The sequence below is a fragment of the Nuphar pumila genome, chromosome 4 (genome assembly GCF_984573655.1).
Source record: "Nuphar pumila chromosome 4, dmNupPumi1.hap1.1, whole genome shotgun sequence".
Classification (NCBI taxonomy): Eukaryota; Viridiplantae; Streptophyta; class Magnoliopsida; order Nymphaeales; family Nymphaeaceae; genus Nuphar; species Nuphar pumila.
In genome coordinates this window covers 118676219-118692273 of record NC_143252.1, presented here as the reverse complement: position 1 = coordinate 118692273, position 16055 = coordinate 118676219, and the positions used below count along the sequence as shown (strand labels likewise).

Sequence of the window (16055 nt, the reverse complement as noted above, 5' to 3'; positions counted from 1 at the left end):
GCCACCTGCCTTTGCAGCTTAGGTCCAATCCCACTACGCCAAACCCCTTTAGAGCTGATGGTACTAGTTGTTGACACTAGAAAATACTTGAATTCTTTTCTAACAATGCTGCCTACCATTCCAATTACATCACAGTCGTTTCATCAGGACAAGTGTTTGGAATCTAGAAACTGGGATAGGAGTTAATGCATTTAGCAAAAAGTTGATACAACTACCACCTGGTGGATGTTTGAAAACTGGTATCTGGGATGGGAAGTAGCATAAGAGTGGGCAATGGGTCAGGCAGCCCAATGGCTAAGCGAACCTGGTTAGGCATGAGTCGGGTTTGGGTTAAGGTTTTAAGTTTAGGTGGGTTAGGTATCGAGTCAAAACCCAACCCATTATATATGTGGGTTGGGCTTAAATCGGTTCTATGAGCTTAGGTTATTTTATTAATTTTTAATAATATAAAAAATAAAAACAATTATTACAAATGATAACTATTATTATTTACTTAATTAGTTAGGTTAATTTTATAAAAAACTACAAAGATAATTAATTGAGTGCATTGAAAATTGAAAACTTGTTAATTATTACTATTTACAAGTGAATTTAGGCTGCTCTTAAAATCCGAACCCCTTAAGAACCGGACAAAAACAAAATCATTAATAAATGAATTGAGTCATCTTTAAGCCAGGCCACACTTAAAGCCCGACGAGCGGAGCTTAAATGGGCCGGGGCCGGGGCCGGCTGTACGCCCACCCCTATTTACACTAGGAGGTGGTAACTGCCAAATCCAGGATTTGGCAGCTGCAGCTTCCTGAAATGCCACTTTCCATCACAGCTACTAGTTTCCAAACAAGGTTTATTTCCTTTGGAGAAATACGGACGTCTCTGAGAGAGAGAGAGAGAGAGAGCATGGATTCGTCAACTTTAAGACAAGGCGCATCATTTCGTCTTTGAGAGAGGTGGATTTGCTTCCACTTCTAGTCTTTGCTGATTTGCAGATTCAGCAGGAGAGAGAGAGAGAGAGAGAGAGAGAGAGAGAGAGAGAGAGAGAGAGCATGATCTCTAGGAAAAGGGAGGAGAAAGAAATAGAAGGAAGGAAAGGATTAAATAAATATCCAAGGGTTTAATTCAAATGGGGTTTGTATGGAGATTGCTCAAAGGGGAAAAGCAGAGGAAGAGGGAGAGAGAAAGTTGAGTGAGAGAGAGAGAGAATGGTGGGCATGAATTTTGGTGATGGGTTTGCGTGAAGTCGAAGGCAAGATCCTCTAAGGGTTCGGGGTTGAGATTTGATTTAACGGTTCTGATTGAATTAGCGGGAACCAACAGATGCTTTTTTTGGGTCGTAACAGCACCACCACCGTCGCCCAACTCTGCATCTCCACCGTAGATCCAGGGTCTTCCTCAACCCCTCTGCATCTGGATGGACGCTACCTCTCGTCCCGCCGTCGTCATCGATAATGGAACTGGGTGAGCACCACTTTCTCTCTCTTTTTTTTCGTTTTCCTCTTCTGATTGATAATCGTCGTGTTTGGGAGTAATTGCGTTCTGGATTTGGGGGTTTCTCTCCACCTATGCACTCCCACTTCTGTCTTTCTTCTAAGTTCTTGGTAATTGTTCTCGTCTTTCGCGTATCCAAAAAATTGGTTTTCTGGGTCAGATTAGGTTGTGCTATACTGCTTCTGATGAGAACCTAAGGCAGGTTAACTCTCTCGCTGCATACACATTTTTTGTGATATCGGTTAGGGCTAACTAAAACATTCAGCACACAATCTGTTATGCTTTTCTGTTTCCCCACATCGTGTACTTCTCTTCTTGATGCCGACTGCTGATATCTTTGAGGTTTGGTCTGATGCACTGATATCTTTGAGGTTTGGTCTGATGCACTTCTTTTGCGTTCGATTTGCAACTCTTTATTCGAATGCTTAGCCTTCCCCGCCTCATAAAACACGCATTAACAGACAACAAAGAAGTATCGATTGGAAGAAAACATGATAATTCATGGCTTCCACTTTTGTTTTCTCTGTTTTGCTGGGTGGAGTAAGGTTTGATGGGTTTAGGCCAAATTTGAATGCTTGTTATAGGCTGAGAGTCATCATCAAGCATTTGGGGTCACTACAAACTGCAGAACTTCACGGATGGATTTAGTGGTTGTTTCTTGAGCTACATATATTGTAATAGGCTTTTTTGCATTTAGTAATGTCAGCTGCAACTTGTCCTTACATTGAAGGAATATGGGTGGTATTATTTTAAGATGTGGGCGGTATTGTTTTAAGAGAACAAGCAGTATCTAGCACACTGGTGCCTATTCTCTCTAGTTGAAGTATGATAGATTCTTAATTATAGGTGTTCAGATGTTCATGTTAAGGTAACTGGAAAGTTGCTGATGCTAGATGTCTGTAAGATATACCTGGGCAAATTTGAAAGAATGTAAAGGATTAAAATTTTAAAACTACTAGACATGGGCATTTTATTCATGGTGCACATAATGAAGGTAACGTTTGCTAGTGCATAACACTTGAGAAATGCCTTATAGATAGTCTTATATGTTGAATACTCGGATCAAGTTCAAAACAACAACCAAGGGGACGTGGATGATATGGACCAAAATTTGGGTTTCCGATAACCCAGGTTTTTGTAAATGCAGGCTTACCAAAACGTAGATTTTGAGGTGTTTGGATGAGAAAAACCATATTAAACTAGGTTCTACTGATTCTCTGAAAATGAAAAAAATGGAAAAAAAGGTCTTCAAGTATGCATTTCTGTATCCATGTGACAGAGGGATCCACTAACTTCCTTTTGCATTTCTGCATCCATGTGCAGACGCTATGCCCCAAACAACAACCTTTACCTCATTTTCATTGAAACAGGCTAGTAAACTACTTTCTACTCGTCCGAAATGCCTTAGAAGGATAACTCTGATATCACTGTAATTGATTGATGATTCAGTGAATCAATCTTGGAAATTTTGAGATATAGCTTTTAATAGGTCTTTACCTATGATATGTTCGATGCAGCAGGCCTTTCTTTGAGTTGAAACCATTAAGTTTTTGGATTTGCTCCAATTCTGATTCTCATTCTTGCATTTGCTTCAATATATATCTCCATCTTTTCTTTCTAATATAATCAATTTTTTTCTTCAATTTGTATGCTTCCCATCTCCCTTATGTATTTTACTCCCCATTATGTCAAGTAATCCTCTGAACCCAAAACATTGATCCACAAGATTTCAGCCTTGAAAGGGCTTTTCTTAAGGTTCCAGCGGCATTGAATAGTTATTTTGCCTTGGCACAATTTAAAAAATTCATAGGAGATTAAGAATCTGTTCATCTTTTTAAATAGTGCTATAGTTTGTTGTTAGACCAGGTAAATTGATTTCCACCCAATGCAACTTGTTCCAGTTCTCATTTTACCAAACTAATCTTGATCCTTCCCATTCTCATATTTATTGTTTCTAGTTGATTGAGCTCCTTTTGTTTCCTTGTTACATTAAAATCTCCTCTAATGATCCAAGGTACTTGGTGTCTCCCTCTCGTATTGTCTAATTTTGCCCAGAATAGTTGGTTTTTGTAACTTATTATTTAGTATGATGGATAATGAAAATTCTCCCTTCTATGTACACAAGCCTTTTAATTTGCTTTCCACGGTGCACCACTAGGTAAGGATAGATCATGGTGGAACGAGGATGTCAAATTAGCTATTAAGGTTAAAAGAGAGTGTTATAGAAATCTAAGTAAGAGTCGTGATAATGAGAATTTGGAGAAGTATATGATAGCAAAGAAGGAAGCAAAAAAAGTTGTTCGAAACGCGAGGGCTAAGGTATATAAGGAGGTTTATGACAAGTTGGATACCAAAGAAGGCGAGAAGGATATTTATAGGCTTGCAAAGATGAGAGATAGGAAATCGAAGGATTTGGGTATGGTTAGATGTATAAAAGATGAAACACAAAGGGTTTTAGTCAAAGATGAGGAGATTAAGGAGAGATGGAAAGATTATTTTGATAAGCTATTTAATGATAGTCATGCTCAAGATCTTGGAGACTTCTCCATTCCTTTTCATGAGATAAATCGTGACTTCATGCGCAAGATTCAAAAGAAAGAAATTGCAGAGGCTTTGAAGAAAATGAAATCAAGAAGGGCAGTTGGCCCAGATGGTATACCTATCGAGGCTTGGAAATGCTTGGGAGAGAAAGGTTTAGAATGGTTGACAAATCTTTTTAACTTGATTTGGCGAACAAATAAGATGCCTAATGAGTGGAGGAAGAGTACTTTGGTGCCTTTATATAAGAATAAGGGTGATATACAAGATTGCACAAACTATCGTGGTATAAAACTCATGAGTCATAATATGAAACTTTGGGAGAGGGTGATTGAGTCTAGGTTGAGGAAGGTTGTCATGATATCGGAGAATCAATTTGGTTTTATGCCTGGAAGATCAACTATGGAAGCTATACATCTTCTTAGACAACTTATTGAAAGCTATAGAGAGAGGAACAAAGATTTGCATATGGTTTTTATTGATTTAGAGAAGGCATACGATAGAGTACCTAGGGACGTTCTCTGGTGGACAATGATGAAAAAAGGTGTTTCTCTCAAGTACATTAATATAATTAAAGATATGTATGAAGGAGTAGTAACCAATGTCCGCACTTGTGGAGGAGTGACAACCAATTTTCCGATAACGGTTGGGTTACATCAAGGATCTGCTTTAAGCCCTTTCCTATTTGCGATAGTGATGGATGAGCTTACGAGATCAATTCAAGAAAATGTACCGTGGTGTATGTTGTTTGCTGATGATATTGTTTTGATTGATGAGTCTAGAGCTGGGGTTAATGCTAAGTTAGAATTATGGAGACAGACATTGGAAGCTAGAGGTTTTAAGTTGAGTAAGAGTAAGACTGAATATATGGAATGTCGGTTTAGTAAGCAACGAAGTAGTGATGGGAGTGTAGTGAAGCTTGGTGAGCAAGAAATACCGGTGAATGATTATTTCAAATATTTGGGATCCATCATTCAAAAGTATGGAGAAATTGATGGAGATGTAAATCATAGGATAAAGGTTGGGTGGATGAAATGGAAAAGTGCAACTGGAGTGTTGTGCGATCGTAGAATGCCATTGCGGTTGAAGGGAAAGTTTTATAGGACGACTATTAGACCCGCTTTACTATATGGTACAGAATGTTGGGCTGCCAAGAGACATCATATTAAAAAAATGAGTGTAGCTGAGATGCGGATGCTTAGATGGATGTGTGGAAATACAATAAAAGATAAGATTCGGAACGAGGAGATACGTAAGAAGGTAGGTGTTGCACCCATTGAAAATAAGATGCGAGAGAATCGTTTACGATGGTTTGGACATATTCGGCGAAGGCCTAATGATGCTCCAGTTAGAAGGTTGGAGAAATGGGAAAATATATTAGTTAAAAGAGGTCGGGGTAGGCCTAGGAAGACTTGGATGGAGATGATAGGAAAGGATATGAATGCTTTGAACCTCACCGAGGACATGGCATTGGATATAAATGATTGGAGGAAAAGGATTCATGTGGAAGACCCAAAATGATTTTCTTTTTTGGTTCATATCGCTGACCCCAATTGTTTTGGGATGAAGGCATAGTTGTTGTTGTTGTTGTGATTTTTTAGGACCGATATATATATCGATATATATATATATATATATATATATATATTTGAGGACCACTTTTCCACATGATTAAAATATTGCTTGACCTACCTTTAGCATCCTTAAATGTATATGCACATCCCCTTTGGCTAAATAAAGCTGTCTGTCTCCATTGTTGAGACCTCTATAATGTCATGATCTTATATTCATTTATATGATGAGGGGGAACCTTTTTGCTTTATTTCTAGGTCTTAGAACATCCACTAACTCATTTGTTTCCATCTGGAGTGCCTTTATTTCCCTCTTCAATCTCCAAGGTTTACTCAAATGTATTTCTGTATTGCATCTCTACTAGCATCAATCTTATCTTACAAAGCTGTTCTTATTTGACCAGGGAAAAGGATACAGAAACTCCCATCCCTAGGAGAACCTTCATTGCAGTTGTGTATATATCCAAGCTGCATATTAATTCTCAATGACTTGACCCCATATTATTTGATTTTCGCCTGATTGGCGCTGGCAAAACTCTAGGGTGCTAATAGCATCCAACAACGAACCCCTAACACAATCTGCCCCAAAATCTTTGCCTTGTATGGTTTCAACCCTAACGTGTAGTGGTTATAGCACAAATAGATACTATCTACACCTTTTCTCTAAGTAAGAATGTATTGTTGGTAACCCACCTGCCCTTATGACATAGTATGGATGCTTTAGTAGTTTTTGAGAAGTCACTTCCCTTTCTTCCCTTCTAATCTAATTATAGAGTAGGATAATAACCCTTACCACTACGCGACTCAATTCTTTGGACCAAAATAACCTTCCGTTGGCTGGATCACAGGGATATGACTATGGATATGGGGATCTGACCATTTATGTGTTGTTTTTTAATATGAACAGTATATAAGGGGATAGAGCACAAGGACAAAAAAGGAGTACCTGTGTGACGTAGCCCATCAGTCTCTTCTATGGGGTTATTTGTGTTAAAAAATGTAATATTTATATGTAATATATTTGTAGTTTAGTTATCCTTTTTTAGTTTAATTAAAAACTAGTTAGAATTAGGTTTAGGATTTTAGTTTGGACATTTTTAGACTTTTGGACATGTTACTTTTTGACCATAGTAAAAAATCAACATGTACTTTTAGAGCTGTTGGGCTTCCAACGACTCTAATTAGAGCTGTTGAGAGCCCAACAACTCCCTCCAGCTCTATGCTTTATGCTCTATAAATATGGGGCTATTCCTCCTTGTAAGATACACTCTTGAGTGTGGGTTTTCCCACTTGAATGATATATAATTTTTCCTCTCTTCTTGTGTACACTCTTTTTATTTATTTCGGTTATTGTGTATGTTGAATGAACCATTGTGTTCATTGAGAGAGATCTTTTGTGATCTTCATTTGAAGCTTTAGTTGTGGTCTTCATCTTCTTACATGGTATCAGAGCGAGGTTGTGATCAAGCTATTTATCTCGGTGTATTGGGAAGTGTGCCACTCTTGTTTTGGAGAAGAAGAGACATTCTTCCTCAAGTATATATAAAAGTGTGTTGAAGCAAAGCTTGGAGGTGTGCTTGCATCTACCATTCGTGGTAGAGTATATCCCTCTTTTCTACTCGTTTTTTTTTTTCGTTTTTCTCCTTATTAAGCCTTGTAAAATGGATGACAATGATAACGTCACCATTAAACCCATTAAGCTTAATGATTCGAACTACGTCACATGGGCTTCAATTATAAAGCACCTAATACGGGGAAAGGGGTTGTGGGGATTAGTAGATGAAACCGACTTGTAACCTAAACTAATCCTCACAAAGATCGAATGTGAGAAAGAAATACCTCTCACGGAGTTAGAAAAGACTAAAACTATTACCACTTACGAGGAAAAGTAGAAAGAATGGAGGATGGGACACGCCAAGATTATGTTTTGGCTCATAAGTAGCGTGGACATCAAAAAATGTTCAAGTCTTGCAAAATTTGAACATGCAAATGATGCGTGGGACTATCTTAAGAGAATGTACTCTCTTAAAGGCATTGCACATGTGTGCAATTTGCAACATCAAGTTCGAAATATGGTTCAAGGGAACAAAAGCATTAGAGAATACTATAATAGTTTGTCCGAATTGTGAGAAGAGTTGGCTCTTTTCGAACCAAAGTGGCATTGCCTACAAGATATTGAACTCCGCCAAAATCAAATGAATGCGGAACACTTCTTTCAATTTGTCAATGGTCTAAGATTGGATTTTGAAGCAGCTAAATCCAATCTTCTTCATCGGGGAAAGGTTTCCTCAATAGAGGATACTATAGAAGAATTGAGCATGGAGGAAAATCAGCTCAAAAGTGGAGTTGCCAAAAATGATGATGACTCGGTTCTAGCCGTATCTAGACCAGGGAATCATGTTCGCACCTACAAACCTCCAAACTATGGAAGAACGAATGATAGAAATGATTTTGAGAAGAGAAAAGTAATTTGTTACTACTTTCGTGAGCCAAGACATGTAAAAACTTACTCCCCAAAACTGAATAAACCGTATGAAAAGAAAGTTGCTTCCGCCGGACCTCCGCAAGAATCCAATGAATCTTCCATTGGAAGCATGTCTCTAGCACAACTAATGGAGGCACTTCAACCACTACTCAAGGGAACGTCATCCTCAACTGGAGCAGCAGTCTCTTCCATTAGCACATCAGATCTAGGTAAATCTCTTTGGCTTCTTGATCTAAATGTTATAACTCAAATGGGTCAGATATGTTTACTGCTGATGGGACATCTCTTGAAATTAAATGAATTGGGAATTTCGAAAACTCAAATAGGTTTTGTATTCCACAAGTTAGATATATTCCTAAACTAAATTTAAATCTTTTATCTGTTTCACAATTAACTGCCCATGGATGTAATGTTTCTTTCTCCTCTCGTAAATGTCGAATGCAGGATCACCAGTGAGGGAAGCTGATTGGGGAAGGCCATAGAGAAGGAGGCTTATACTACATAGATTTTTTGGATATACCTAAGAATACATTGTGTTGTAATGTTCAAAAGATTGACTTAGACTTATGGCACAGGAGACTTGGACATCCTAGTGTATCCAAGCTCTAGTTATTTTCAAAGATGATTTTTTTTTTTGTAATTTTGAAACTTTTAAATGTGAAAAATGTATTCTGGGAAAAATGAAAAGACTACCGTTTCAAGAAAGAACTTTTGTCTCTTCTCGACCACTACAATTAATACACTCAGATGTATGGGGCCTCACACCTATTAGCTCCGAAGGTGGTTTTATTTATTATGTAATCTTTGTAGATGATTTCACGAGACACACTTGGGTCTATTTTTTTAAACACAAATCAGAAGTCTTTTCACACTTTCAAATATTTCATCAGTTGGTAAAAAATTAATTCAAAGATGACATTTCAATTTTGCGCACTGATTCAGGGGGAGAATTTTTATCTAAAGAATTTAAGGATTACTTAAACTTGCATGGCATTATATATAAAAAATCATGCCCTTATACCCCCCAACAAAAAGGTTAGCAGAAAGAAAGCATAGGCACATCATAGAAACGACAAGAACCTTACTTATTACACATCAAGTACCAAAGGTTTTTTGGGCCGAAGCCACATTAAGAACAATTTATCTTATCAACATGATGCCATCATCTTCCTTAAACCACATATCTCCTATTGAAAAACTTTTTAAACAAATCCTAGATTACTCTAGGTTAAGAGTTTTTGGGTGCAAATGCTTTGTTTTTTCAAACAAAAATGATAAATTCTCTCATCGTGCTATTTCATATGCCTTTTTAGGGTATGCAAGTCATCAAATAACCTATAGATGCTTCGATATCAAAACAAGAAAATTATACGTTTCAAGGAATGGAGCCTTCTTGGAAAAAGAAAGTTTTTTTGAAAATATAAATTCTAAGGAAATAGATGAGTATTCTTTTCTATTAGATCTAGTTCCAAAAATTGTGTAAGATGTTGTAGAAACAAATCCCGAAGAACCACTTGATATGACAAATTCAGAATTTTTTAGTGACCCTTCTGATTGCACTCAGTAATCTAGGCGAGGTAATTTAGAGAAACCTTGTGCTCTCGAAAAATACACTAAAGAACAGGAACAAGTATCCACTAGGAAGTCATTGAGAGTTTCTAAAGGTCTCAACAAATTTGTGTCATACGAGTCTTTTTCACCAAAGCATCAAGCCTATATTGCCTTAATACACTCCTACGTAGAACTCTCTAACTATGATACAACAAAAGAACAATCTGAATGGGTTGAAGCAATGACAGTAGAATTAAGAGCCTTAGAAAAAGCAAATACTTGGACTATCCAGGATCTTCCATCAGGAAAAAAGCCTATCGGATGTAAATGGGTGTTCAAAGTGAAAACCGAGAGTGATGGCACTCTTGAAAGGTTTAATGCTCGTTTAGTTGCCAAAGGCTATTTTCAAGAATATGGAATAGACTATGAAGAAACATTTGCTCCGGTTGCTAGAATGACCACAGTTAGGATCTTGATAGCTCTAGCATCTTCAAAGAAATGACATATATACCAAATGGATGTTAAAAACACATTTCTTAATGAAAATCTAGTAAAAGAAGTATATATGGAACCACAAGGCTCTTCGATTAAACAAAGCTTTATATGGGCTTAAGCAAACCCCAAAAGCTTGGTATGATAGATTTAACCAAGTTATGATTGATTTTGGTTTTCAATTTTGTCTTACTGACACAACGTTGTTTGTTAAGAATTTTAATGCAGGTATCATCATTCTTCTTCTCTACGTAGACGACATGATCATCATTGGAAGTGACAAGTAGAGAGTTGATAACATTAGAAAATTTCTCAAAACACATTTCGAAATGAGTGATTTGGGTTTTCTAAATTTTTTTCTTGGTATAGAAGTTGCTTATTCTTCCAAAAGCTATTTGCTAACTCAATCTAAATTTGCCTTGAAAATTGTTGACAGGTTTGGTATCACGGACGAAAAGCAAGTTGACACTTCTGAAGTTGTAAACATCAAAATGAAGATCGATGATGGAGAATTACTTGAAAATCCAACACCGTATAGACAACTTGTTGGAGCATTGTCTTACCTCTCTATTACTAGACCCAATATTGCACATGCCGTCCACACAGCGAGTCAATTTCAGCATGCTCCTACAACTGTTCATATGAGAGCCGTTTTGAGCATTATTCGATATATCAAAACTTCAATTTTTCGAGGACTTTTTTTGTCTGCTTCTTCCTCATTCGATTTGACTGCTTATACTGATGCAGATTGGGGAGGTGATCCCAATGATCGACACTCAACTACTGGGTTTTGTGTATGTTTAGGTGAATTATTGATTTCGTGCAGGTGTAAGAAGCAACAAAAAGTCTCTCTCTCGTCAACTGAAGCCGAATACAGGGCAATGGCTATAACTACTATGGAAGTAGCTTGGCTAAGGCGTTTGCTTCGTGACATGGGTGTTGAAAGTACATGAACTTTAAGATTATGCTGCGACAACAAAAGTTCTATTTATATTGCCAGCAATCGGACATTCCATGAACGCACCAAACATATTGAAATGGATTGTCACTACGTGCGAGAGGAGTTCCTACGTGGCACCATTGATCTACCATATGTTTCATCAGAATATCAATTGGCAGATTTCTTCACCAAACCTCTCGCTGCTCCTAGATTTCACTTTCTCTTTGACAAACTTTCGGTTATCCAACCGTAAGTTTGAGGGGGAGTGTTAAAAAATGTAATATTTATATGTAATATATTTGTAGTTTAGTTATCCTTTTTTAGTTTAGTTAGAAACTAGTTAGAATTAGGTTTAGGATTTTAGTTTGGACATTTTTAGACTTTTGAACATGTTACTTTTTGACCATAGTAAAAAATCAACATGTACTTTTAGAGCTGTTGGGCTTCCAACTGCTCTAATTAGAGCTGTTGGGAGCCCAACAACTCCCTCCAGCTCTATGCTTTATGCTCTATAAATATGGGGCTATTCCCCCTTGTAAGATACACTCTTCAGTGTGGGTTTTCCCACTTGAATGATATGTAATTTTTCTTCTCTTCTTGTGTACACTCTTTTTATTTATTTTGGTTATTGTGTATGTTGAATGTACCATTGTGTTCATTGAGAGAGATCTTTTGTGATCTTCATTTGAAGCTTTAGTTGTGGGCTTCATCTTCTTACAATTTGGACCCAAAAAATGGTGTTGAATCTAGTAATATTGGACATGACCAAAGCTCCGATCAATTCCTCCAATTTCAGAGTAACCCCATATCCAAGAAGCCCACCTGATTAACTAAAATCTATGCCCCTCCTAGGTATCCATAACCAGTACTATGAAATAGATCATCCTCAATTATGCACATGTTTTTAGCACATACCTTTGAATTCCCAAAGTGCCTTTTTCAGTCCGTAAGGTTCTATGGGCTGATGTCTCTCTCAGCATCCAATTGAAGTCAGGGATTCACCATTCCATTAATGTGTCTTTTTCCCTTCTAGATGCTATTGATTTTGTCAGACTACAGAGTGGAGCACTGGTGGCTCGAATCATCCTGCTGAAAATGACCCTTTGGAAATTTGAGAAATGAACCATGATTAGCATGAGATCTCTCTCCTCCCTTATGGATTGACGAAAAACTTTCCCTTGATGATTGATTGACTTTTCCCTTCAAATTGCATAATTCCCCTTCCTGCAACTCCCTTATTTTAAACTTGTGAGAAGAATTGGAGATATAGTGTAGTCTCTTTCTATGTCATTCACCTCTGGCTTCCTCTTGACAAGATCCATCTAGACCCAATCCAGAAACCTCTATTCCTGATTCAACCATTTTTCTAGGTTCCAAGTTACCGAAATTTGTCTTGGCACCCTTTTTGTGGTATTCAGCCCTATGACGTCTCTTCCCATTTTTTGGTGGATAACTGGTTTGGATTGTTTACAGCTAATCTAAATTACATGTTAGCATTTTCTCCTTGACCTAAAATTATGGTTGAACCATCTCTGAAACCACTGACTTTTATGTTTTATGATTTATATTGTATCAGACTAAATCATTGTTGTATGACCATATAAAATTGATTGATGTAATACTTCTCACAATATGCAACAGTATAAAATGCAGTATTTCATTTACCTTTGTATGATGGTGTATGATCATCATCATTATTATCAAAAGCCTTATCCAAGTAAATGGGTGGGCTTTATGGACCCTGTTTCCTCCTCCCTATCTAGATGTACTGCCAAAGTGTCACCACAATTTGTCATATCCCTTTTCACAGCCTCCCTTCATGTTTTCATTGGTCCCCCTTTTTTTCTAATTTCTCCTACTTGCTTCTTACCATTGTTGCTTATTCATGCTGTTATACATCTATGCAGTATTGCATAAAATATTATTCTACCGTGATACTAAATACAGAGTTGTTGAATTTAATGTTGTGTGTAACTTCATTGCATTTCCAAACACAAAAATTCAAACTTTCTAATATGGTTCAATGTTGCTCAAATTCCATATATGCACATCAATTACATAGGGACATATATATTATTCTAAAGTCACACTTATCAAAAAATATGCATATGAACCAACCAAAGCATCATGTTTGGTAACTTGATTGATGTGCATTTTTAATAAAGATTTCTAAATGAATTTTAAATAGGATTGCCAAAAGCATCCTTATCCCTTGCTTACTTTTCTTTAGAACTTATCTCTTGCTTACTGTTATCATTATGCAGATTATGTTTCTATTACCTTGCAGTTCTACTTTATACGATTCATCATTCATGTTTATGATTTCTATGCATAATTAACTAATCGATAGATTCTTCATTAAATTGGCATAATTCTCCTAAAATTTAGATATTTTGCTCTTCTCGATCGATCATTGTGAATGCTTTGTTTTTTTTTCAGTGATTGAAACTATGGTTACTGGAAGCTCCTACTTCTAAGATTTGCTTCCTCAAGAACCATTGATAAAGCTGGATACTAGGTGCTCTCAATGCTCACTTCCCTTGTAATGGGTGCATGCATCCAAACTCATGGTGTCATGAAATGCCAAAATTGGACTCCTATTAGAAGCAACAGGTTTCCATAATTATGAATTTGTGATTCCTAAATGAAGGAAACTGTAACCACCCTATTTGTAGCAGTGGTCGTTTAGGTACTTTGTTCAAAAAATAAGTCGAGACAAATGCATTTAGAAATTTGTTCTCATTATAAGAGCAGTACTTGCACCTATTGTGTATTCATCAGCACAAAATTAACAAATTTTAGGACTAGAGTTATTTGTTATTTACTACTTACTAGGAAATAAATGGTTTTTTGCTTGGATTTAAAATGTTCATAGTGGTTTCTATTTTTGTAACTAATGCACATAAAGTACAAATTATACAGTTGGATAGTGACAAAAGACAGAACTTCAGTGTTCATGTGTGTCATACATGTTATAGACAAAGATTTTAGTTAGTCAATCTAAGATGATTGCGTTTTTTTTTCATTTCTTTTTGTGTGGGGGAGGGACGGGGTTGGGGTGGTTGAGGAGGCATGAAAACCTGAGATGTGCTATTATCTTAGTAAATTAGTAGTAAATATTTTGTCTCTCTGTGCTTATCAACATGAAAAACCTCCAAATTCACCTTTTAATGCTTCTTGTTTGCCTTTATCTTGCCACTTCACATGGACCTAAAAATCCATTGCTTCTAATTTCTATTTTCCTTTCTAGGACCTTAAAAAACACAATTTGTAGTTTTTCTATTTCTATTTTTCCGTTCAGGTCTATGTAGATGGAGACTCCATTTTCACTCTGTATGCCCCATATCTAGAACCATATCCATGTGACACTCAGGCTAAATGATTTTCCCTATGAAATTCTTCAGCATTTTTTCAACTTTTATTAATTTATGTTGCAGAAACTGTGTTTAACTTATATTTTTCTTTCTACCTGTTAAAAATTTTCACCAAAGTTGGCATAATTTATCCTTTTTGTTTCTTGAGGTTTCTTATACAACTACGGTCTGATGGAATGCTTTAATTGATGAGTACCCATGCAAGTATCCATTCTATTATTCATTTGAATTGTCAACCATTTCTGCTGCATATATTTCTTTTATTTGTTCTGATTGTAGCGAAGGTTCTCTCATCAGGTATACCAAGATGGGTTTTGCTGGTAATGTTGAACCCTGCTTCATCATTCCTACAGTGGTGGCTGTAAATGAGTCCTTTTTAAATCAGCCACGAAGTTCCAGTAAAGGAAATTGGTTAGCACAGCACAATGCAGGTGTCATGGCAGATCTTGATTTTTTTATTGGTGAAGAGGCCTTACAAAGATCTCGCTCAAGCAGCACATACAATCTCAGCTACCCGATTCATCATGGCCAGGTACATATTGAAACTTTTTCATTTTTTCGCTAGCTGCAGTATATGGTTAATGAGATGTTCTTTGGATGGATATTTGTGAGCCATGCTCTCATTGTATTCTTTCACATATTGTTGACCTTTGACTTTCCTCAGGTAGAGAATTGGGATACAATGGAGAGGTTCTGGCAGCAATGCTTATTCAATTACTTGCGCTGCGACCCAGAAGATCACTACTTTCTATTGACAGAGAGCCCCTTGACTGCTCCTGAAACCCGAGAATACACGGGAGAAATTATGTTTGAAACATTTAATGTCCCTGGACTTTACATTGCAGTACAGCCTGTCCTTGCTCTTGCTGCTGGATATACAACTTCTAAGGTTAGTAATAGGTTGGATGCATCTCGATGTAGTTTTATCTATTACCATGTTTGAAAATTGAAACATTAGTATGCTTTTGCAAACTTTAGATGTGGCACTGAAAAAAATATCTTTTTCAAGTATTGTAAAGTTAGAATTCATTTTTAACTATCATGCGGAAAGCAGAGAAATGATGATCTAGAAATAAAATAATCTTCATTGATGTAGAAGGAAAACTAGGGACATGCTTAATTATTCATCACCATTATCATCTAGAGTTTTGACGTCCTAAAGGTGCATTAGTTGGTAGGTCCACAGAATTTCATTCTTTTAACTGATCATGGTTTCTTTAGATTGTGATTTTCTGCAACATGAAGAGTTTCAGTGGAAACATTAAAAGGGGGAAGGGGAGAGAGATGGAGTGTGTATGCCTCAAATTCTGTTTGTTGTTCTTGAGACGTATCCTTTAGATATGCCCTTATCCAGTGATTGGACAGATGCTAATTGTCAGCTTTACTGCTTGCAATTTTATAAAATCATTGAATTTCACCCAAATTTGTTTCATTTTCTAGCATGGGTAATACATGAGGGCTCCACTGTCTTGTCGATAAAATGGGAATTTGAATGGCCCTTGGTATAGGTTTCATGCACAATGTGCAGGTAGGGCTAGCTAAGGTTCTATTTCCAACTCTAAGAGGGCTTGTTGACATTTTTGGCTAATTTGTCATTAGTGTAAGACTCTGTCTACTGG

The 16055-nt window shown here is 36.8% G+C and overlaps 1 protein-coding gene across 1 annotated transcript in view; it reads left to right on the top strand.

Annotated features, from left to right (window-relative positions):
- The first annotated feature begins 777 nt into the window (after positions 1 to 777).
- The window catches only part of LOC149840795 (actin-related protein 3), a 57282-nt gene continuing 42004 nt past the window's right edge, over positions 778 to 16055 (top strand). The window contains exons 1-3 of the mRNA XM_090003339.1: positions 778 to 1455; positions 14734 to 14968; positions 15101 to 15325. Coding sequence (XP_089859465.1) covers positions 1409 to 1455; positions 14734 to 14968; positions 15101 to 15325 — 507 coding nt within the window. The 5' untranslated portion in view covers positions 778 to 1408. The remainder of the gene's footprint in view (positions 1456 to 14733; positions 14969 to 15100; positions 15326 to 16055) is intronic.